This window comes from Pogona vitticeps, chromosome 5 (genome assembly GCF_051106095.1).
Source record: "Pogona vitticeps strain Pit_001003342236 chromosome 5, PviZW2.1, whole genome shotgun sequence".
NCBI classification, from domain to species: domain Eukaryota; kingdom Metazoa; phylum Chordata; class Lepidosauria; order Squamata; family Agamidae; genus Pogona; species Pogona vitticeps.
In genome coordinates this window covers 15,350,247-15,373,113 of record NC_135787.1, presented here as the reverse complement: position 1 = coordinate 15,373,113, position 22,867 = coordinate 15,350,247, and the positions used below count along the sequence as shown (strand labels likewise).

Genomic DNA, 22,867 nt, shown 5'->3' with positions numbered 1-22,867 from the left:
ATGTTGGTAGCTTCGCAGACACTGTCTAGCCATCTCATCCTCTGCTGTTCCCTTCTCCTCTTGCCTTCACACTTTCCGAACTTCAGGGTCTTTTCCAGGGAATCTTCTCTTCTCATGAGATGTCCAAAGTATTGGAGCCTCAGATTCAGGATCTGGCCTTCCAGTGAGCACTTAGGGTTGATTTCCTTTAGAATTGATAGGTTTGTTCTCCTTGCAGTCCAGGGGATTCTCAAGAGCCCATAAACTTTGCATAATGAATGGCCAGTGTTTACTGTCAGTTTTCCTGCTGGGTGTTCCATTTTAATTTCCTATCATGCCCCTAGAACAGTATTGTGCAGGGGCATTGTGAAAAATCAAACTGGTGGTGCCCAGGGCTTCTTAGAGCAATGCCAATGCTTGCCACACTGCCGGACTCCATCAAAGAGGTCATTATCAAGAATATGTTCAAACCCGGACACACTCCTTGTAGTTCTTCCTTTCATAGGGCACAGTCAGCAAAATGTATGTTGTGTTATAACACTTGGGACCAACTGCTAAAGGGGATTGTGTCTCTCTCTTTCCAAAGAGATGCAGATGATTCAATAGAAACAAGGGGCAAAAAACATGAGAAATGACACAGGAAGGGGTGACGCTGGCTTCTTATTGCAGAATGATCTCATTAAAAACTCAAGGAGAGAAATGACAATTTAAATTAAAAAGCAAATCACATAAAAAGTCATCATATTTGGAGTTCTTTCAATAGAGGTTTCTGTTTGAATTGCTGTTCCCAACATTGGTATAGGTAGGTGAATGCACCGGAGTTCTGTGGGCTGAAAGAAAATTGGGTAAATATTCATATTTAAGTAGCTAATATTATGTCTTCAGCTTCAGCATGACCGTGAATAACCAGCTATACAAATGTGTGCCATTAAGAATTTGAAATTGGGTCCCAAAAGATGCACAACCACTCAAAGCTTCTGCTTGAGTATGTCTATAGAAATCTTCCCGGTTTGCTACAAACGTGTTTTTAACATGAAGATTGCTTTCCAAAATGTATTCATATCTGTGACCTATTTATTAGTGATAAATATCTACTTAAGCTGGTTGTCACAGTGAGGCAACAACAGCATATGCCCAAGTGCTCTGAACGACATGCATTAAAAACTCTCATGTAATTAAGAACCTCACAATCCACGGTTCCTCGCAGAGAAGAGAATTCTAAATGTGTTCAGCTGAATTTGCAATTGCCCTTTAGACCTTCCCACCAAAGTACAAAAGTCAAGAGGGAGCCAATATACATGGGGATGTTACGATAAGACTAGGCTGTTCCATCAGAAACTCTACTCTTCTCTCTGTGCATTAGGACAGTGCATGAAGGAATGATGACCAAATTAGGGGCAGTAATGAACTGCATGCTGGATTGTCACTGTGGGTTAAACTAGACCTCATATTTAGATGCGCTGTGTCATAGCATGGGAATTCCCTAATCTCTGTTATCTTAAATAGTTTTGGTGTGTGATTGGTCACAGGAAGGTAAATACAGGCTTAATTTGCGAGGCTGATTGCTGAAGCATGCAATTCGGCGAAAATCTCATTGCTGGAGGGAAAACGGATTAATTGGAGAGAATATACGAGGGATATGCATTGGTTCCTCTGAGCTGGTGTGTGCCTGAGATTGACTCCCGAGATGCCCATTGTCATTCTGGGGATATTCCTTCAGACCCTTGCCTGTGTCCCTGTCAGAATTTCTGCATTTTTGGATCTCAATGAGAAGAGGGAAAAACCCTTCTGGTAAATGAGAAACCACAAATGATTATAACTTTGGCAGAGTGGAGTTACATGGCCTCAACAGAATTGTTTGTGTCAGAATGGTTTGCTCATCTGCAGCCCAGATAATACAAGATAAAGAGAAACAGGAAACAGCTATTATGAAATATATCCCCATACTAACAAAAAGGAAGAACCAAAGGAAGGGGCAAGGAGCAAACCAGGCCCTAAAATCTTAAGGTTAAGTTCTGACGTCTATGCACACAAACACGCTCAGTCGTACAAATGTAACTAAGCTGGGGAGTGGAGGAAGGAGAGTGTACAAATGCTAAAACATCGTGGACATAGCTCCATGCTGCCCCAGCCTGGTGACCTCTCTGAGACCCTTCCTACCACCTCAATGACTGTTAAGCCCCAGGAGACTCTTAGGTTCTTTGGAGAATGAAGCTGTCCGTTTCCTTCTCTTCTGGGGCCAGCATCTTCATTATAAGGTACTGATGCGGTCAGTTTCCTTTACCCCACTTTAAATCAGATGGCATTTTAAAAAAATCTCAGTATTGTCTTATTGCACAAATGCCAGATTTAACACAAGGGATCTGTAGAGTACTGCTATATAGCATGAGTGAGTACCCCAGGCTCTTTGTTCCTTCCTACGGTCTCCAGTGAGACACACAAATGACCCTAAATCACTTAATGTTTTGGCATTTAGCCAAACAATAGTTCATCTCCCTAGAGTACACAGGATATCAGATTTGACTGTGTTTGAAAGGAGAGAATTAATTGGCCAGGTAAAGTAAGAGGGAAGGGCAGTCTATTGGAAAATAGAACAGTTGGCTGAAGAATACAGCTTGAAAAATTACTTTTTTCAACAGTGGTTTCTGGAATCTTGAAATCAGCATGGATCCTGATTTTTGGGGGATTCAGGAATGCATGGGGAACCCATCTACACAGCAGAGACCTGCCCAGCCAGACTGCTATTTCCAACTCCCAAGCACTTACCCTTCCTCATGTGTTCAGTTTAACCGTATTGTGAATACCCAAATAAAGTTTAAATTTCTCATGGAATTCATGTTTGTATGAATATTCACCCCAAACCAAAGTAGTCCACAGTGGAACCAAAACCCACAAAGACCTTTCACTAAGATAATATGCAAGAAATAACATCCTGAATACAGTGCTAATGCTCTTTTTTGCATGTTGCTGGCTACCATCTGCTATTGAGTAAGCAAAAAATAGTTAAGTCCTCTACTAACTAGCTCAATATTTTAGAGATTTTCCTTGTCATCATCTAAATTCCTCATCCATATATCCAGTCTAGCAGGAAATAATATACTGTTCAGATTGCCAAGGACTGAGATTCTATTATACCCAATATGATAAGTTAAAATTTGAACTAACTCTAAATAATGCTGCTGGACTTGTCTCAAAGAATAAAAAGGCTGCAAGAAAACACATCCATTCACATTTCAAATACAAAATGTTTCTGGAATCAATTTTTCCCTCCTCTTAATCTCGGTTGGATAATATCTCAGCCTGTGCAGAAGGGACTTGAAAATTGAACAGGTTTTGAGTTTTATAAGAGGAGATGGACTAGATTTTAAATTGTTCCTAGACATCAGTCATGTCTTAATAGGTATGCAAACCTGCCACCTAGTGGAAAACAGCAAAATGAATGAAACCGGTCTGGAAAGTCCTGCAAAATTCTCACTACGCTTGCAAAAATCTCACCATGCTTCCATTGGATTAGAAGGAGATGGTACTTGAGTTCAACCCTCAAAGTCCAGCCACATCTCAGCTGACCCTAGGTTTTTACATTTCTAATTATTCTAAGGCAGAATTTATTGCACCCTGTGTTGCTTTCATATGTGCGTTCTTTGTCATCATATGTGGATTCTGTCCCCAAGTATCCATGAGATATTTTTTAAAAGCTCCATGAAGAGAGGACTGAGGAGAGAGCCACTTGGAGCAACATGAACCCAATTTTCCAGGGTCCCAGATCATTTGTAGAGACTCTATGTCCCTCCACATACAGAATAGCAATTGATGTGAGGATAGAGAGGCAAGTGAGTATCCAACACATTTTCTGGTGTCTACACAGGGCTAAAAAGGAGGCTACTTTGTCCCAACCTTTGGTGCACAAGAGCATCTTACACCCACCTACCCACACTATTTGGTAATTGCTATACAATAAACCATCCACTGTGACAACATGAAGGTCCTGCCTCTGTGACATCACAAGAGCCTGCTCCCAAATTCAGGTTTTGTTGGTTGTTGTGGGTTTTTTGAGCTCTTCAGACGTGTTCTGAAGGTTGTTCTTCCTGATGTTTCACCAGTCTCTGTGGTCAGCATCTTCAGAGGACTGGAGTAGGAACCCTGTCCATGCTCAGGTTTTGTCCTTGACATTTCTGAGTGTGTGGTGCTATTGGCTTGGCAACCCTGCACAAGACAGTGAGTGGTAAAGGCCTCGTTTGGTTTGGCTGGGGGTTGTCTGTGTGGAGCAGAGGCCTGAACTGAACCCCTCTTGCCTGGCTTCCCCCATTTTCAGCCATATGTTAGTATGGTCCATCCCCAGTTCAGTTTAGAGCCAACTCAATATTTGCAAGTTTACCAGAAAGGTATTAGGAAAAACGCCTATATGTTTTGAGTGGTTGACAGCACATGGACAAAACACAACAAAAATGAGACCCTGAGGTGAAAATGCATTGATAGTATGTATGCAAAAAAAGAAAAAACCTGTTTTGCTGCAGTATTCCTAATGTATACACACAATCCCATGCTGCTGCTAGCCAAACTGCAGAGCCAAATTATCAAACTGCATCTTGATTATCAGAGGCTCCCCCATAAAGACAATATACTAGTGCTGTTTTGTTTGTTTGAAGGGGGGGGGAGCATTTGGTGCCAAAGGTGAGGAAGGTTTTGTTTTGTTTTGATATCTAGGCAATTTCAAAATAACGGTGGAACCTTTCCTTTGTTTTATACACCAGAGATGTTGTGGGGAAAGGGTGAAAAAAATCTGTGAGGTAATCAGTCATTTGACATAGCCAAGGGGTAAACATGTTAGATGAATGATGTCAGTTCTTTCTATTCTTGTTGCTACTATAAGGGTCAAGAAAACCAGTCCTTGCAGTTCTCACACTTGGCCAGAGAGAAGACTTAAGGTAAACCAACTGACAGAATTTGTAATCAGTGCATAAAGATTTAAAGATCTAACAGGAAAAGGCAGAGCATGTGGATAAATATAATACCTTTGAAATTAGTTGAATGAACAGTGGGAGCATATAGCTATGTGATAAAAGTCAGAATAGAGATGACCCAGAGCTGTTAAGATGAAGAATGTAACATGCAGCAAAAACTTAAATCTGGCATTGAGAGTACACATTGTAGGATGTTCTCAGTTCTATCGTACAACTCAGAATCATGGACTTTTAACACCGGCAACTATAAAAAAAAGACAGAAGCATTTAAAGTGGCGATTTACTCCGCAATGCTAAAATGTCTTGGATCATTTTGGAGCTGTAAGAATTTCCCCAGAACAAAAGGAGGCAAATCATTTGTTGTACCAGGGTTTCCCAGCCTTGAGTCACCAGCAGTTCTTGGAGTAAAACTCCCAGAAGCCTTCACCACTAGCTGTGCTGGCCAAAATTTCTGGGAGTTGTAGTCCAAGAACATTTGGGGAACCCAAGGTTCGAAATCACTGTATTGGAGGCTGCAAACATCTGGTCACAATTTTTAAAAACTTGGTACAGTACTTTAAGGGGAACAGGCCGCTTGTTGACCCTGTTAATGCATCGCTGTAGGATGTCTGTCATATTTGTCCTTGGGTTAGGAGTTATGAATTATTGATAAACAATATGAACAGAATAATGATTGGCATTTTCTGTTTCATAGTGTTGTGAGTGTTAAAATGTTATCATTACAGAAATGTTTTATTGTTGTTCTCGTAATGATGCATTGTTGCAATCTTGTTTTGACATGGATTTTTGCTTTTGTATTCTTCTTGTTGTGTTGCAAGCTGCTGTGAGCACATTGCATGAAAAAGTGGTATATAAACGGAAACAGAAAAGCATGAAGAAGAGCAAAGGCACCAGTAACAGTCTAGTCCTGGATTTCATCACTGCCCTAAAACCTCCCAGAATTTTTCAATTCTTCCAGCACCTAAAGCAAAGCCACAATTTTTAATCCCTTTTCCTTACTCCTCTCTTTGGAATGGAGTAATTCGTGATATCTGATTGTTCTTCTGTCACAGTGGGCTCAGCCTTGTTGTTGTAAAATGGAAGATGATGGAAGAAATTCTGTGAGGAGAATTTAGGGCTCTTTAGAATGATTCAGAGTTTTCTATTTTCTCTCTTTTTTTTCATTAATTTAACTGATCTTCTGGAGGATTTAGGTCTCTTTGGGATGTTTCAGGCCTTCTATTCTCTCTTTTTCATTAATTTAATAGGTCTTAATTAAAACACACCCAGACAGTTCAAGCTGTGTTACATACCTTGCGCCACAGTGTCCCGTAAGCCAGGTGCATTGCTTGTTCCTTCCTGATGTGTAGCTTTCTACATTGTCAACCACTATAGTGGGCTGTAGTCTTGTGTGGACATAGGCGCACCAGTTCCTATGAAAACAGAAAATAATAATAATAATAATAATAATAATAATAATAATAATAATAATAATAATAATAATAATAATAATAATAATAATAATAATAATAATAATAATAATAATAATAATAATAAAACAAACCTTTATTGGCATATAAAATAAACATAGTCAAGCTAGTTTGTTAGATTTCTGGATTAACAGGGAATGTGAAACAAATACATTCATTCAAGGTCAGGGCTTCGCCCTCTAACAATTGACCCAAGAAAACTAGCTACTTGTTCCATAATGTCGACCACCTCCACTGATAACATAAAATGGATCTTGTCCAGGACGGATTTCCCCTCCTGCTTTAATAATATTGAGGTGACATACTTTTTGCGGCAGTCCTGATAAAGCGGAAATAGTAGGAATTAAGTGAAGACCAAGCCAACGGAAATCTGTTTTCACATTCCTTTCTTAAAATATCTTGGGCAAGTTGCTGGCCCTCATTGTTTTGCAGTTTTTTTTTCTTCTTTTTTTTTTTTTTCATTTGCAGTTTTTGACCTACATAATAGAAGCAATTGCTTGGGAGGTGCTTTATTTTATTTATTTATTATTTATTTATTGTTTGTTTGTTTGTTTGTACTCCAAATTCCAGTCTTCTCCAATAATTCCCCAGGCAGAATTCTGGAATTGCAGCTCACAAACACACACCTACACTTCGCTCATCTGAAGTAGGGCATATCTCTAAGGCTGCATGGTTGTCTCAGGCTTTGCTTCCTTTAATTAAAAAAAAAAAAGGGGGGGGAGAAACTGACATGATGATTCCTGGGAGTTGTAGTTGAGCCTTGGGACACAGTGGTTAAACTGCAGTACTGCAGCCCAAACTCTGCTCACAACCTGGGTTTAATCCCAGGTACCCAGCTCCAGGTTGACTCAAACTTAGGGAAGTAAATTGTTGGGGGGGGGGGGAATGTGTAACCTGCATAATTAAATTGTAAACCACCCAGAGAGTGTTTTAAGCACCTGGGGGCAGTATATAAGCACCATGCTTTGCTTTTTGCGTTTGTCAATCTTTAGGAGGTACCTTCTATGGAGCATAAAGACTTCTGAGACTATGATTCCCAAGCAATAACTTTTTTGTATGTTAATAATAAGAAACAAGACCCAAAGCAGCTATAGAGACTTGGAGGTACGAGGCCCTGTTCCTGATGAACGAATTGCTAGCATCTGTATGTGTGGATGGGTGGGCTGCAACACCCAGAATTCTGCCTGGAAATTCAGGGAGAATTCTGGGAGGTGGAATTTAAGAGAAAGGGAATGGCACATCCCGAATAAAAGCCTAACTGAGCAACAGAAGTCCATAACACCTCCGCTTTGAAGTAGCCATTTGCTTTCCCAGTGTCTTGCAGTGATGGGCAGGAGAAACCATGAGAAGGCCGAGATCATCAGAAAAAGACTGATTCAGGAAATGGTGGTGCTGCAGTTATATGCAAATATAAGGAGTTAGTTATGCACTGGTGGATGTGAATATGTTCCCACCTAAACTGCTATCTGTGTTTGTCTCTGGAATGGAAGGCTATTTCTATGCATTTATTTCATATACATGTTGTTGAGCAGCTATTGAAGAATTAATTCCAGGTACAAGAAATCTCCTATTTAATATATTTTGATATGGTTTTCCTCCCCACCTTTGTATTTTTCTTTGTGTGTATGCAGCAGCCCCAGGGGGTTTGCAGCAGGACAGTCTTTTTAATTGGTAAATATATATAGAAATCGATATTCCCGTATGAAGCTTTGTTTACATCCTTTTCCTAAATAAGCTTGTGTACTAGATTTGATGTTATACTTTTTTCCTATATAGCCACGTAAGGAAAAAAAAAGTGAACCAAATCAAAGATGATGATGATGATTTGTTATTATAGAACCACCACCTCCTCCTCCTCCTCTCATCTGTGCTGGATCTAATTAAGTAACAATCCATTCTGTCACCTCCACATTTGTTTACTCATAAGGGCACTTTGTCTTGTTTATATGAAGCTGTGTTGTTAAAAAAAAAGCATCTAATCTGCATTTCAGTATGTATTTAAATATGCATTTTGAAATGAATTTTAAGTCATAATACACATTTAGTAATGCTATTTTCTTTTATGTACATTTTCATCTCTAAACCTATTTTCTTTCAGAATACAGTGGTGCCTCGCTTAACGGGCGCTCCGTTTAGCGACGAAACTGCATAGCGACGAACTTTTTGCAATCGCAAAGCGATCGCATTGCAATGTTTCCTATGCGGTTTTTTTCGCTTTGCTATGATCGGTTCCCTGTTTCGCTTACGGATCATTGCAAAGTGATGATTTTTTAACAGCTGATCGGTGGTTCCAAAATGGCCACCAGGAAAAAAATGGCTGCCTGCTGTGTTTTCGCGCCGATTCCTCGCTTTAGAGGCAGCGAAAATGGCCACTGTATGGAGGATCTTCGCTTTAAGGTCAGTTTTTTGCCCACAGGAACACATTAAACAGGTTTCAATGCGTTTCTATGGGCTTTTTAAAATCGCATAGCAACGAAATCGCTTAGCAGCAATTTTTCTTGCACGGATTAACGTCGCTATGCGAGACACCACTGTAGTCAGAACACAAGTGTGTAAATGTTCTCCAAAACATTTTATGAGCAGAGAACAAAAGTGCTGGGATATTTAGGTAGGTCTACATAAATTCTGATAGCTGGGATCTGATTCTGATTCAGAAGTTGAGAGTCAGGTCAATTTGAACTGGAATTTAAAAAACAACAACAATAATCCCCCTTCTGAAATTCAACAATCATGGCTAAATCAGAGAAAGGACCTCCTGATTTGGAATCCTGTCTCCCACCGTGGCAGTCCATGTGATTTTGAAAATACCACAAAAAAAGAATCCGTTGCTATCCTTGATGTTTTCCTCTGCCCCACAGCTGGTATTTGGCCTCCCAGCTTGTCATCATCGCTCACATGTGGAAAATACTTTCGTACTATCGGACATCACAAGCCACGGCTCAGTGTGGCAAACCATATTAAGTACAAGTATATCAGAAAATGAAACAACCAATGAAACAAAAAACCCAAAACAGACAAAAAGCGGTGACACCTTAAAGACTAACTGCTGTATTTTAATGTGAGCTTTTGTGGATGAATTCCACTTCCTCAGACATAAGAGTGAGGCTGTATGACAGCCATATTTATAAATGGTCCCAGGTCCAAGCTGGGATGTAGATCATGGACATAGTGACAATGGTTCATTAGTAAAGGAATAGGCTACTATGCTGTGGATAATTTCAGTTGTCACTCTACAAGGTGACTTATAGCATAGCTGACACAAGGGGGCAAACTGGAAGTCAGCAGTTTGCCCCCTTGTGTCAATTATGCTATTTTACCTTGAAGATAATTGACAACTGAAGTCATTCATAGCCTAATAGCCTATTCCATTATTAACAAATCATTATTAACAAACAAAAGAAAATTGGACAACCATCTATCAGCTCTGCTTTGATTTGGATTCCTGCATTGAGCAGAGGGGTTGGACTTGATGGTCTTATAGGCCCCTTCCAACTCAAATAGTTTATGATTCTGTGAGACTGCTCAGGTTGAAATGTAGTGATTGGTCTCATGATTGGCTGGGAGCTTAGGGCTGAGTTTGGATCGGAACCCAGAACTCTTTCCCAAGTCTGACACTTTATTCACCAGAAGCAGTAAGTAATGGAATCTGTCTTGATATATATATTGGTGCTTCAATGTGCCCTGCGTAACATTAGAATACAGCTTCTAATGGTGAACCCTTTAGATTGGCTAGACCTTTAAACATATGCCATAATTGGCAATGCAGGCATTCATCAGTTACGTGCTGACACTGAGGTATTTTGGACCAGTCAGTGTTGAGAACTTGGCAAATGTCTCAGTCCCATTGTTCTCCGGAGCCTTCTCTGATGGTTAGTAACTATGATGGTGTGGGAAAGCAACCAAGGCAATGGAGAACAAATCCTTGCAGAAATAGAGAATGAGATACACTGAATACTCATTAGCAAGAGAATATTCAGTGTCTTGGCTGCGATAAGGGAATCCAAAGAAAGCTACATCAGTTGGCTTGAGAGGTTGGCTAGACTCCTGTCCCTTCCGTGCATATGGTGAGGTTGGCAGCAGAGGTACGAGTGGGTGGCATGCTGATGTGTTTTAGAGCAGCCAGTCTCCACATGCATTCTCTGAACCACCTCGGTTGCTCCAGGCTCCCTCCTTTTCATTTTCCCCATCCCTCTGCCAGTCATGTGGAGATGGATGAATACGAAATGAGAGAATCACATGCCAGTTTTCTTTGGCTAAGACCAAACATTTTGGACAGGGACGAGTTCCCTTCTGCACCTGTGAGGTAGGCAAGAAATTAGGATTATCTTCAACTTGCAGATTTTGATCCCTTTTCTTTTGGGGTTTTTGTTTAGGTGATGGAATAAAACACTGCTGTCCAAGTTCATCCAACATAAGTGAATGGACACACTATAGTCAAATACAGCAGGCAGAAAAATCCCAATTATGAAAGGCCAAAAGAAGAAAGAAAGAAAGAAAGAAAGAAAGAAAGAAAGAAAGAAAGAAAGAAAGAAAGAAAGAAAGAAAGAAAGAAAGAAAGAAAGAAGGAAAGAAAGAAAGAAAGAAAAGAAAGGCAGAGTGATTCCCTCTTACAGTATTTCCTTGATGAAAGTCCTTCAAGAGGACTTCAAAGGAAATTCCAGTCAAATATAGATGCCTATACGTATATATAATTTGTGCATACTGGATAGGAGAGCACACCCTTTAGTTACTGAATTAACACACTGAGAGTCAGCAATCCTTGTTAATTTCATATTATCAACAAGCAATTTACCAATAGATTCCAGTCTGTTCAGGGAATGCATTTCCTTGGAAATCTTGTTGTATTGTTTTGCATGTCTGAGGTATGTGTGTGGAGGGGTCTGCATTTATAATCATTATTAAAATAAAATTCCGTGATGTGGCAGGAGAGAGTTGGGAGTAAAGAAGTCAGTGAGAATTTCAGCAGTTTGTGTCAGATTCTTGCGAGGAGTGGCTTTAGCTGCCCTAGTTCTAATTGAAGCCCTTCTCCCCCTGTCAGAATGGCAGCTGGCTTTGTTTTTCATTCCTTCTACAATGCCATTTATGACGTTTTGGATGACGGAACAATGTTATGTCATGAGCATCATTACCAAAGAAAAGAAGGGGGTTGAATAAGCTTAGGACTAACAAAGAATTAGGTATTATTATAAGAATTCCATTTGAGACAGAGAATTACTTAGGTTGCTACACTATATGCTAGGGAGAACGCTGAAATGACTATGCAGGAAAATGAAATGGGTTCCAGGAATATTGCGGTCCAAGTAGATAATATGCTTAGCAGCTATTCGGAAGAGGTACTCCCTTAAACGGTGAAACACATATGTTTGTCCCAACTTATTCCATATCTTGCATTTAGTTGTGCATCATTCTGTGATTCATTGTTGGGAGATAAAAGCAAATGTACTTTGCAAGTCTGATTGTTCTGGAGGGGAAACATATAAATATATTTGTCCGTTTTTGTTTGCTTTTTTTGCTTTCTCTTTAGCCTTTATCAAGAGCTCCACATACAGGAAACAAATCGAAGATGTTTCTTCCCCACCATTCACCCAAATGCTGTGAGTTGGTTCATGAGGTAAAGTTTGAGAGAGAGAGAGAGAGAGAGAGAGAGAGAGAGAGAGAGAGAGAGAGAGAGAGAGAGAGTATAGTACTCTGGTACATGATCTTAGGCTTCATGAATTACCACTGTTTGTCAGCAGATGGCAACCTTATCCAACACACAAGTGATTCCAAACCTATTTCTGATATATTTGCAAAATGTTAATTACCTTACTGCATGAGGTTTCATCAGTTAAGACAGAGGTGCACAGTCTTTCTAGAGTCTGACATTATCAGATCCAGTGTCAGTAGGACTTTGCATACACCCAATATAAAAGTGGATATATAAAAGGAGACACCACCCCCCCCCCCAAATATCATATGCTCACATATCCCCATGCACACAACTCAGCATACCACTGTGGAGATATTGGTGCTTCACACTCCTGTTTATTAACATCAAGGGGTTGTGTAGAGAGGTGATGGAGAGGAATAAGTCTCCATTTTTCCTTCATCACCATGGTTTCTCTACAATTATTTGTGGCAGAAAATCTAGGCAGAAGTATTGCCGGTAGAGTTGCCAGTTCTGAGCCTTTGACCCCCTTTGGACCTTAAATTTCAGGGAATCAGATGTTCCCCACCTCACTAACTGCTGGCTGCTATATTTTAATGTAAGCTTTCGTGGAAAAGTGCACTTATCCACAAATATTCACATTAAAATATAGCAGTTCATCTTTAAGGTGCCACAATGATTTTCTCTTCGTTATTTTTGTTTTTCTTTTGTTTTCACCTGATATGTCCTTGAGGTGCTGCTCCTTCTGGACTTCATAGGATCCTAAACACTTCACTGAATGTCTACATTGCTTCATCTCAGACACCATTTTGCAATTCTTACTGAAGGTTTGGCCCCCATGGCGTCATGAGGGCCTGCTCTTAGGTCTCAGACTTTCGCTCTGAAATCTGAAAGAACAGGATGCTGATGATGTGGCAGCCCTGATTTCTAGGGGCCTTGCCCAATGTTTCTGAGATTGCTGTCTGAATATAGTAACAACAACTGTGTGTTTTCCACCACCCACCTATCTGTGATGTGATAAAGAGCTGGAGTCCTACTAACACTGCGAGTCATACCCTGGATTGGAGCAGTGGTTCTTAACCTTGGGGTACTCAGGTGTTTTTGGACTGCAACTTCCAGAAGCCTTCACCACCAGCTGAGCTGGCTGAGGTTTCTGGGAGTTGCAGTTCAAAAACACCTGCGTAACCCAAGGTTGAGAACCACTGGATTAGAGGACCTTACAAGCAATAATGTTTGACCAAACACGGGGAGGCAGTGGAAGACAGGAGGGCCTGGCGTGGTCTGGTCCATGGGGTCATGAAGAGTCAGACATGACTTAACGACTAAACAACAACAACACCACAAGTACTATGAGTGGTACACAGTGGCCTCATAAACTATCTCCATCTCTCTCCGCACCCATGTTTCTTTTAAAATAATTTCTTAATGCTAAGAAGACATTCCTTAGTAGGCAATTTAGCTGGTGTGCAGTTTTAAAAATGGCTTCAGTGAAGGGGGGAAATGCGTCAAACCCTGGAATGGAGCAGCTCCACCTCAGATGGAGGAACAACCCAGCTGTGGCAACACACTGCTGACACCATCAGAACAAAAAATAGCAATTAGCAGTTTCACTCCTGTGGCATCCAACCCCCCCCCTCCAAATGAAAATGTTAGAATGGCTGTTATTTTATGCATGCCTTTATTTATTGCTTCTTACCTGTTACGGAGAAGCAAAACAGAGTTTTGGCTTCCATCCCTCTGAAGTGAGCAACACATCACAACTAATTTTTTTTTCCTGGCCTGCCCCTTCAAATGTGGTTCTTTACATATGAAGGGGTAGGCCAGGAAAAAAAAATAGCTGTGATGTATTGCTCACTTTAGAGGGATGGAAGCCAAAACTCTGTTTTGCTTCTCCGTAACAGGTTGTACTAGATGACTAATAGGGAAAAAACCATCCCTGTTTTCATCAGGATTTGAGGCCTTGACACTTTGTACTACCTAGCCACAAACGCTTGTTCTGCTATCATCATTCACTTCCTGTGACACTTACAGCCACAATCAACTTTGGACCATAGAGCCTTTGACAAACATGCCTAGCTTTCTTTTTTCCTCTTCTGTCCTTATAACCTAATCTGTGACACTATTTCCTCCTTCTATTCAACAACCACATTCCTCTCCATGCCCCCACCCAGAGGTGGGAATATCAAGATTTCATTAACATCATCATCGAATTGCAGAGCTTGAAGGGATGCTATGGCTCATTGAGTCCAGCCCCTGTGAAGGAGGCACAGTGGGGAATTGAACTCCAAGCCTCTGGCTCTGCAACTAGAGACCTAAAACATTTCAAGCACTACAAATAAGGTGTGTGTAGCTTTAAAGAACATGTTCATTTTTTTTTTCATTTTTAAAATGGGGAGAACAGAAATTTCTGTTGTATGTGAGTATGCAGCTTATTGCACGATGCCACGATGCTTCTATTTATCCGTCCTTTGTAACTCAGTGAGTTAGGAATCTGGCTGTGGAGTCAGAGTTTGGGAATTCTATTCCTCATGGTGCCCCCTGTGAGTAAATCCAGCCTGTGTGGCCTTGAGGAAGCTGCACAGTCACAGGGTGCGATCAGAAGAATGCAATGGGAAACCACTTCTGCATATTCTTTAATCAGAAAACCCTGAAAGAGGTTGCCATAAGTCAGAATTGACTTGACAGCATATGGTAAAGGTAAAGGTTCCCCTTGACAATTTTTGTCCAGTCGTGTTCGACTCTAGGGGGCGGTGCTCATCCCCATTTCCAAGCCATAGAGCCAGCGTTTGTCCGAAGACAATCTTCCGTGGTCACATGGCCAGTGCGCGACTTAGACACGGAACGCTGTTACCTTCCCACCGAGGTGGTCCCTATTTATCTACTCGCATTTGCATGCTTTCAAACTGCTAGGTTGGCGGGAGCTGGGACAAGTGACGGGAGCTCACTCCGTTGTGTGGATTCGATCTTACGACTGCTTGGTCTTCTGACCCTGCAGCACAGGCTTCTGCGGTTTAGCCCGCAGCACCACCACGTCCCTTGACAGCATATGACCATGAAAATAATTATCTTTCTGTATCTCTGAATTGTATCATACTTTGGAATTCATTTAGTGTAGAGATAATGCTCTTCTACATCCTTCCTTAAAGTCTCCTCCCCATATCTGTTGCTGAAAAGTAATGCTTCCAGTGGTGCAGTGTGAGCAAAGCTACAGGGGTGGTTGCCCTGGGTGCAAATTTCTTAGGGGTGCAAAATTTCAGCCCTGCAACGGAGCCATTGGGTGATGCAGAGCTGACAGTGGGCAAGAAGGTGTGAAAGCCTCCTCTCCCCTTTCCTCTCCTCTTTTGGTAGCAGCTGCCTCACTTGCTCTGTTCTCCTCTCTGGGCGGATAGCGGCAGTCGCCAGGTTTGGAGATGGCCAAGTGGATCCACCTCCTTGGAGAAGGTAGCCTGGAGGGTGAAGGGTGGCCTAGAGCAGCCCAGCCTCCCTCCCCCAGTGTAAACAAAGTTGGGGGGCAGGCCCTGTGGAAGGGGCTGTGTGGGTAAAGGGCTCTGCTGGCATTGAGCCCCCTCCCCAGCCGCTTCCCAAGGTGACCTCGAGGGGGCGCAATCGTTGCCTTGTTCCGAGTGCTGGCTACCCACACAATGCCATTGAATGTTTCTAACCTTCACGTCTGGGTCTTGACATTTTTGCTTCAACCTTGGATATTTGAAAAAAAAAAGAGTGAGACATTTTTGTGTGAGAGAAGCCACATGCAGCATCAGAAGTCACTGAGAAGATCATAAAAGAAGCAAGTGGGTGCAACAAGGGGGGAAAGAAGTGGAAGTGGGTGTGATATTGTGAACCTTTTGCCACTCTTGACATATTTGCTTTTGAACCAATAAAGATATTCAGGTGTTCAGCTCATCTCTCAAATATTTATATCCACAGCAAAGTAAACTAGTAGAATGTGTTTCTTGCCACCATGTAGACTGTTTCTCAATTCCCAACAGGTGGCAAGCTAGGGAGCTCCTTCTAAGAAAATGAAGAGGTACCTTGTTGAATTTCCTATTTTACTGGCGGTATTCATCACAGCATTTTCCTGTACCTTGCCTGGAGTGTTAATAAAATTTCCATCTGGGAGCAAGTGGAACACGATGCAGCAGGTGCGTCTTGCACAAAACATGGCAAAAAGGCTATACACAACATCCCTAAGCTGAGCGATTTGAAACACCGGCCTTTGTCTTCATTAGCATCCAGTTAATTCGTTCAAGTTGAAATATATAATAAGCCTTGAAGATGTGCAGTTTGCACCGGTAAGTGTGACAGGAATGTCAAGAGGACTGTCAACGATAAACACATAAAGGATGCTTTCAGAGAAATGAGGCCCATATTTGAGATGAAAATGTTTTATGCAAACATCCAGAAGAGGATACTCTTTGGAGTATATTGAAAATGTTACAGCGAGACAGTTTACCAAAGAACTCAAATGAGCGAGGCATAATTTCCCCCTATAATTATAATCTCATGGTAGCTTCAGTGTAGCAGCAAAAGGATTCCTGAGAGACAAATTAGACTTCTTCATACAGTTCCCCCCTTTGTTAAACAAGTGCACAATGTCTTGATGAAACCCAATAATCTTCTCCCCATGAGGGAGGTTTGGAAAACCTGTACTTAATTCTAGTTGTTTTTGCAGGAGGGGGGCAGGATGTAAGCAACTGTGTATGTTTTCAGCAATCCACATTTTTATTTAAAGCTTAGACTTCAGCAGCTGCAGATTATATAATAGCTCCTTCTTTCTGCATGCTGAGGGAGACAGGGCGGTGGAAAAGGAGGAGGTTAAATGTTACCTGGACCACAAATTTCTTGAGCGTTTGCAGCTACAATTCTGTGTGAACTAGGGCCAGTTTAATTTAAGGGTTCCAAATAGCCTTAGAATATTCATAAGGCCCTATTTGACGGCTTTATTTTAAAGACCAACATTTCAGCGAGGCTCAAAGAGCCATTTTGAGCTTTGTAAGAAAATGAAGGGGCTAGAGCAGATCCCCATTGAGGAACAGTTACAACATTTATGATGGTTTGACTAGTGGGAAAATGTGAATCAGAAGACACAGAACTGTATAAAAGGATGCATAATTTGGAGAAATTTGATAGAGATAAGCCTTTCCCCCCTCTTCTGGTGACTAGACTTGCTAAAGCTCAATAGTGGGAGAAGCAGTACTGATACAGGGAAGTAACATCTTCATACAATGCATAATAAATTGGAAATTGGTACCAGAATTAGCTACTTTTGTTCCACATGCATGTTTCCCATGCACAGTTGACTGGCCACGGTATTGACGGAATGCTGGACTATACTGCTTTGGTAGATCTTCCTACATTATTGTTTCTGTATAAGAACTAAGCTTCAGAAACAAGGTTCTTATACACAGCAATTAACTCAGATCTGATACAGAGCTCACCTTCTACATTAGGGGTGGGCAAAGTGCAAATCTTCTGGATTGGCAACATTCGTGTAGGTAGGCACTGTTTGTGGAGCAGAATGTTGGAGTGGGTCACCCCAAATTTCTGGGAGGTTGCCCCTGACCAATCACAAGATGGCTATGCTTTGGTACGGGTGCAGTCTTGCGGATATGAATGAAGTTTGAGATGGCTTTATAAGCATCACCCAAAAAGAAGGGCAAGCAGAAAAGAGATTTCTGATTGTATTTTGTGAATTCATAAATGCAGATTTTGAAATAACAACTAAAATAATCAAAATAGAGTTGCAATGCAACAGCTCACCCTTGTGAGAAAGATAGTGACCAGGTGATTGTGACAAAGTGACTGGTCCATCCTCTCTCCCCCTTTTTAGGACTCTTTGCCTCTAAAACGGAGTTGGACTAGACATAAAACTCTGTCTTCTGCAAAATGACCCAGTAGAGGTGCCCTTTCAGTCAACTGACACTTACTCCTACAAATTGCTTATTTCATCTGTCTGTCTGACTGTCCGTCTGTCTGTTTGTTCATTGTTTTGACTTAGAGCACCCTAAGTCCCATAGTGCTTAGAGCACTCTCTTTGAGGTTTACAACATAATTAAGAAATGAATACTTCCCCCCCCTCCATGAGCTGGGGACTCAATTTACTAATCTTGGAAGGATGGAAAGCTGAATAAACCCTGAACCAGTTACCTGAACCTATCAGGATCAAACTCAGGTTGTGAGCAGAGTCTTGACTGCAGTACTGCAATGTAACCACTATGCCATCAGATATTCAGCACTTTTGCTGCCTGCTCCCAACACACAGTGTTTGGAATTTCTGTCCCATGATCTCTCAGAGTACCCTGCCCACAATGCTTGCTCTGGAGACCCCTGAGAGCAATGCCATTTGAGCCTGAAGAGCTCTGGAGACCAAGAGTGTTGTTAACAGGGTCCTTCCGTGTGATGAGGGGCCTGGTGTTCTGCAGCCTGAGGGGAGCATCTCATTCTTCTGCCTAATCAGAAGAGTGTCCATGGTTGGCTGATTTACTGAAACATCAGCAATTAATTTGCTGATTCTGGCTACCCATGAAATACAGATCTATTTCTCTGAGAGGAAAAGCTGTGTGGTGTGGTTGTTAAGGTGACTGAGACTTGGGAGATCTGGGTTTTGGTCTTGACTGAGCCATGAAACTCACTTTGGGCTAGTCACTCTCTCAGTCTGGCCTGCCTCACAGGGTTGTTAGGAAGATACAGTGGGAAGAAGAGAGCCATGTATGTTGCCTTGAGCTCAGCAGAGGAGGATATAGACAAATATTACCTCAACCAAGCTTTTTCCAGATGGAGTCTAAGGAAGACGTAGCAACAATAGCTCCCCACCCCCGAATGATGGTAGTTCTGCACCTCCCCCTTAATAATCTTCTTTAAATTGGCTGTATCAGTTCTGCATTTTGTAGCCTGAATCTAGAAAATATGCATCTTAGTGGGGAGGTATATTCTAAAAAGGCATTTTAATATTGCTTTCTGGGAAACTTTAATATTTCTGGGAACAGTTGGACGTATCTCCAGGCTTATTCTTCTCTCCCTCCCATCCTCTAAACCTCACTTTGGTTCATAATGTTAAATTTATCTCTGCAATATAATGCCAATTGCTATTATTTCGGCATGAAAAAAACAGAAGGGGAACACTGGGAATTTCAGTGCTCTTATTATTTGTACAAATTGTCCCTCCAAATGCCACATGAACAAAGAGCTTAATTCTGCTGCTGTTACTCATGTTATTTTCAGCAATGCATTCAGAAAAAAATTATTAAAAGCTGGATTTTTAAGGTAGATTGTTTTATCTGTTTGTGGGAACGGTATGTTTTATAGCCTGATTATATGAATGTTTATGTGAAGTAAATCTCGGTCTGTGTAATGGAGTATAGCTGGCTGGACAGCTCAGTGGTTTAGGTAGCTAATTGTGGAGCCAATGAGTGGGAATTGAATTCCCCATTGTTTCTCCTGGGAGAAGAACCAGCCTATGTAGCCTTGGGCAAGCTGTGCAGTTCCAGGACTCCCCCAGAAGAAGGGAATGGTTAACCACTTCTGAGTACTCTCTACCTGGAAAATCTCTAAAGATTCTCCATAACTCAGAAATCACTTGATGACATGTAACTATTTGTTGTTATTCCATGGCAAATTTGTCTAGAATCACAGTCTTGTGGCAATAGTTAAAAACCACCGGTTTTTCTTACTTGAACTAGTACACAAATGATGTAGTGTAGAAGTGAATGCAAGGATGGGCAATTTGTAGTCCTCTATATATTCTCGGAATATGACGCAGCCCTGCCTGGCAACTCCCAATAAGTATTATGCTTGCTTTTGTCTTACTTTAGTGTATCCGCATGCTACAGTTATAGCTGTTTGAGATCACTTTGATTGTTATAGCTCCATCCTGTGGGATCTTGAGATTTTTGAGTTTGGCAAGGAAGTTAGCAATCCTGCCCTCCCTTGAACTACAAAAGAAAATTCTGTGTTCCTTACCAAGCTACAAATACCAGGATTTCATAGAATAGATGCATGGCAGGTAACATGGCATCAAACTGCTATAACTGTGTTTATATAGATGCATTATCTGTTTCAGAGGGAGACATTGTGAGACCTGGTGACATCTCTTGTACAGCACATCTCACTTGGCCCATTGTTACTCACTGAAGCTTGGGACAAACAGAAAGAGAAATGAATATGATTAAAGGTTGGCTCTTGGACATTAAATGGCTAATGATGTTAGGAAAGAAATGTCAGCAGTAAGACCTCCTGCCTTTTTCATTCCTAGTTCTTTCATCCATCCAATCTGTGCTTGTATATGGAATCTTACACCAAAGATGGAATGTTTTATTTTTAAAAAGAGCAGAAGGGAAGATGCAAGAAGAACCAAGTCTTTTGTCTCTAGTTTCATCATCTGGAGATTTAAAAGTGTTATTGGTCAAACTAGATAATATAGCTATCACTTCATTAGAACCTTTAGATCCCTGGATATTCTTACCTCAATTCTCCGCTTTATAGACCAGCTTGCTTTTGCTCTGTGATGTGTCATCAAGAAGTTAGCACAGGCTTCATTTGCCAATCTGATTACTCAGACATGGAGCTCTGAAGGAATTTATCTCTGGAGAGGAGTTATACTATCAGGCTGTTGACTGTGAAGCTGGCGTGTAAATACATTGCTTCTGTGCTAGTTTATTGTTAAAAAATAGGACCAATTTCACTATAGATTCTCTTAACTGTGCACATAGACAGTTTAATTTTCTTCCCAATAAAGGGGAGTCCCACTGTTTAACTATTTACAAGACTGCAATTGCTATCACCATCACTGTGCTCTAGCCATTCAGTGTGTCCAGCTCTCTTTAGTTAAAAACATGTTCCTTCCACTGACCATTTCTTGTTAATATTTAATATCAGGAGGAGTTTTCAAAGAGATCCCATAACAAAACCATAATATTCTCCTTGCTTTCATAAGCCAAGCAGAAGTATGTTCACTTCCAACAAATTTACTCCTATTTGCATTGCAAGACGGACACACTGAGCAGACTAAAAATTACAGATTTTTGGAAAAAAGAAAACGTTTCTGCTTACTTTCCCCTGGTCGTTTCAAAGCTGGGCTTTTTGGGATCCGCATTCGGCTTGCTGATGCTGCCATAACCCGATTGTCTGGAAGACCTGCTCACAGTTGCTCCTTTAGGAACTTCTCTTTGAAGAGGACTTCTTCTCGGACTGATCTGTGCCGGAATCCTTGTGCTGTTAGAGAGGAACGGTGACTTCACGTTTGGTGAGCTGTTGACGCTGTTGTTGGGGCCACTGCTGCTTATGGAGAGTACGGATTTCTTCTGCTGTGTCACTGCTGGAGTTTGCAATCCTTTTATCCCTTCTGTAACTGGAGGAGAACTGGCTTTTACGGCCACTTTTTGGCTTGTGTTCAGCACAGCTTTTGACCTCTCCAAAGCAGGAGGCAGGGGTGTGATCAACCCATTTCTCAGGCTCTGTGTTTCACCCAAAGTCAAGCCAGAATAAGTGGTCTCCACTTTGTTATCCACAAGTGTTACCGAAACCACGGCAGTTGAGTTGGCTTCAGTGCTGCTCTTCTCTAAGGATAGTAAAACCAATATCAATAATATCTTCTTCATCCTGTTGCCTTATAAGAACTTCACCGGGTTCCCTAAGATAGACCTCTGCACAGGAGACTCCTTCTGCCTCTTCTCTTTCAAGCGGCCACTTTCACAATGAACCTGCACAGACACCCATCTGGGGATGTTATTTGCGGTAGAGAAAGGAAACAGATTTTAAACATTTGAAACTGGATGGAGGAAGCTTCGTTTCCTGTTTCTGTGGATTCCCCAGCAACCCCTGGCCTCTTGGAACTATGGAGTGAGGAACCCTTAGGGAACTGCTAAAGGAATTGTCTTTTGGAAGGTACAGGATGAGGAATAATGGACAACGTGAACATGGAAACAACGTGTCAGTAAAAGTCATTAGAAGAGGGATGGGTGGAGAGTAAGAATTGCTGAGTAACTTCCTTTTCACATCAATCAGCTGCAGGACATGTCAAGTGTGTCATTTGGATACTGTCACAACGTTTAGAGTATTGTGTTTACTACTCTGGAGCACTATGTATTGTTACTTATCTATTTGATGCGATCTGTTATCTCTTTCTCACAGTTGTCTAAATGTGGCCCTACCCATATTTTAGCTTGAGAAATGGTTCCATGCTATTTGAGGTTGCCAAAATGGAATCTGAATCTTCTTGTAGGGTCTCTGCTTGGCACTGAAAAGCACTCCCTCTACTACAAACTCTTTTTATTGGGTCCCATCTCCTTCAGTGCCCATGTTGCATAACAACATTGGGTCATACCGTTGTACGAGCACCTCTTTGGCACTCGGACCGTAGTCATCACTGCACTTTATGATTTTTGATTTTCGCCCCTATGTTTTAATGTTGCTATTTGCTATGTTGTGACTTTGTTATTACTTGTTGTAAACCTCCCAGAGTGGCCTTGGCTGACAGATGGTCGGTAAATAGATAGATGATAGATAGATAGATAGATAGATAGATAGATAGATAGATAGATAGATAGATAGATAGATAGATAGATAGATAGATAGATAGATAGATAGATAGATAGATAGATAGATAGAGAGAGAGAGAGAGAGAGAGAGAGAGAGAGAGAGACATAGATAGATAGATAGATAGATAGATAGATAGATAGATAGATAGATAGATAGATAGATAGATAGATAGATAGATAGATAGAGAGAGAGAGAGAGAGAGAGAGAGAGAGAGAGAGAGAGAGAGAGAGAGAGAGAGAGAGAGAGAGAGAGAATGTTGGGTGTTTTTTTTTAAT

At 41.3% G+C, this 22,867-nt stretch overlaps 1 protein-coding gene across 1 annotated transcript in view; it reads right to left on the bottom strand.

The window, feature by feature from the left end:
- The window catches only part of MMRN1 (multimerin 1), a 75,519-nt gene extending 53,529 nt beyond the window's left edge, over positions 1–21,990 (bottom strand). The window contains exons 1-2 of the mRNA XM_073001959.2: positions 21,105–21,990; positions 6,233–6,352 (exon numbers count right to left, since the gene is read on the bottom strand). Coding sequence (XP_072858060.2) covers positions 6,233–6,352; positions 21,105–21,652 — 668 coding nt within the window. The 5' untranslated portion in view covers positions 21,653–21,990. The remainder of the gene's footprint in view (positions 1–6,232; positions 6,353–21,104) is intronic.
- Positions 21,991–22,867: the final 877 nt, after the last annotated feature.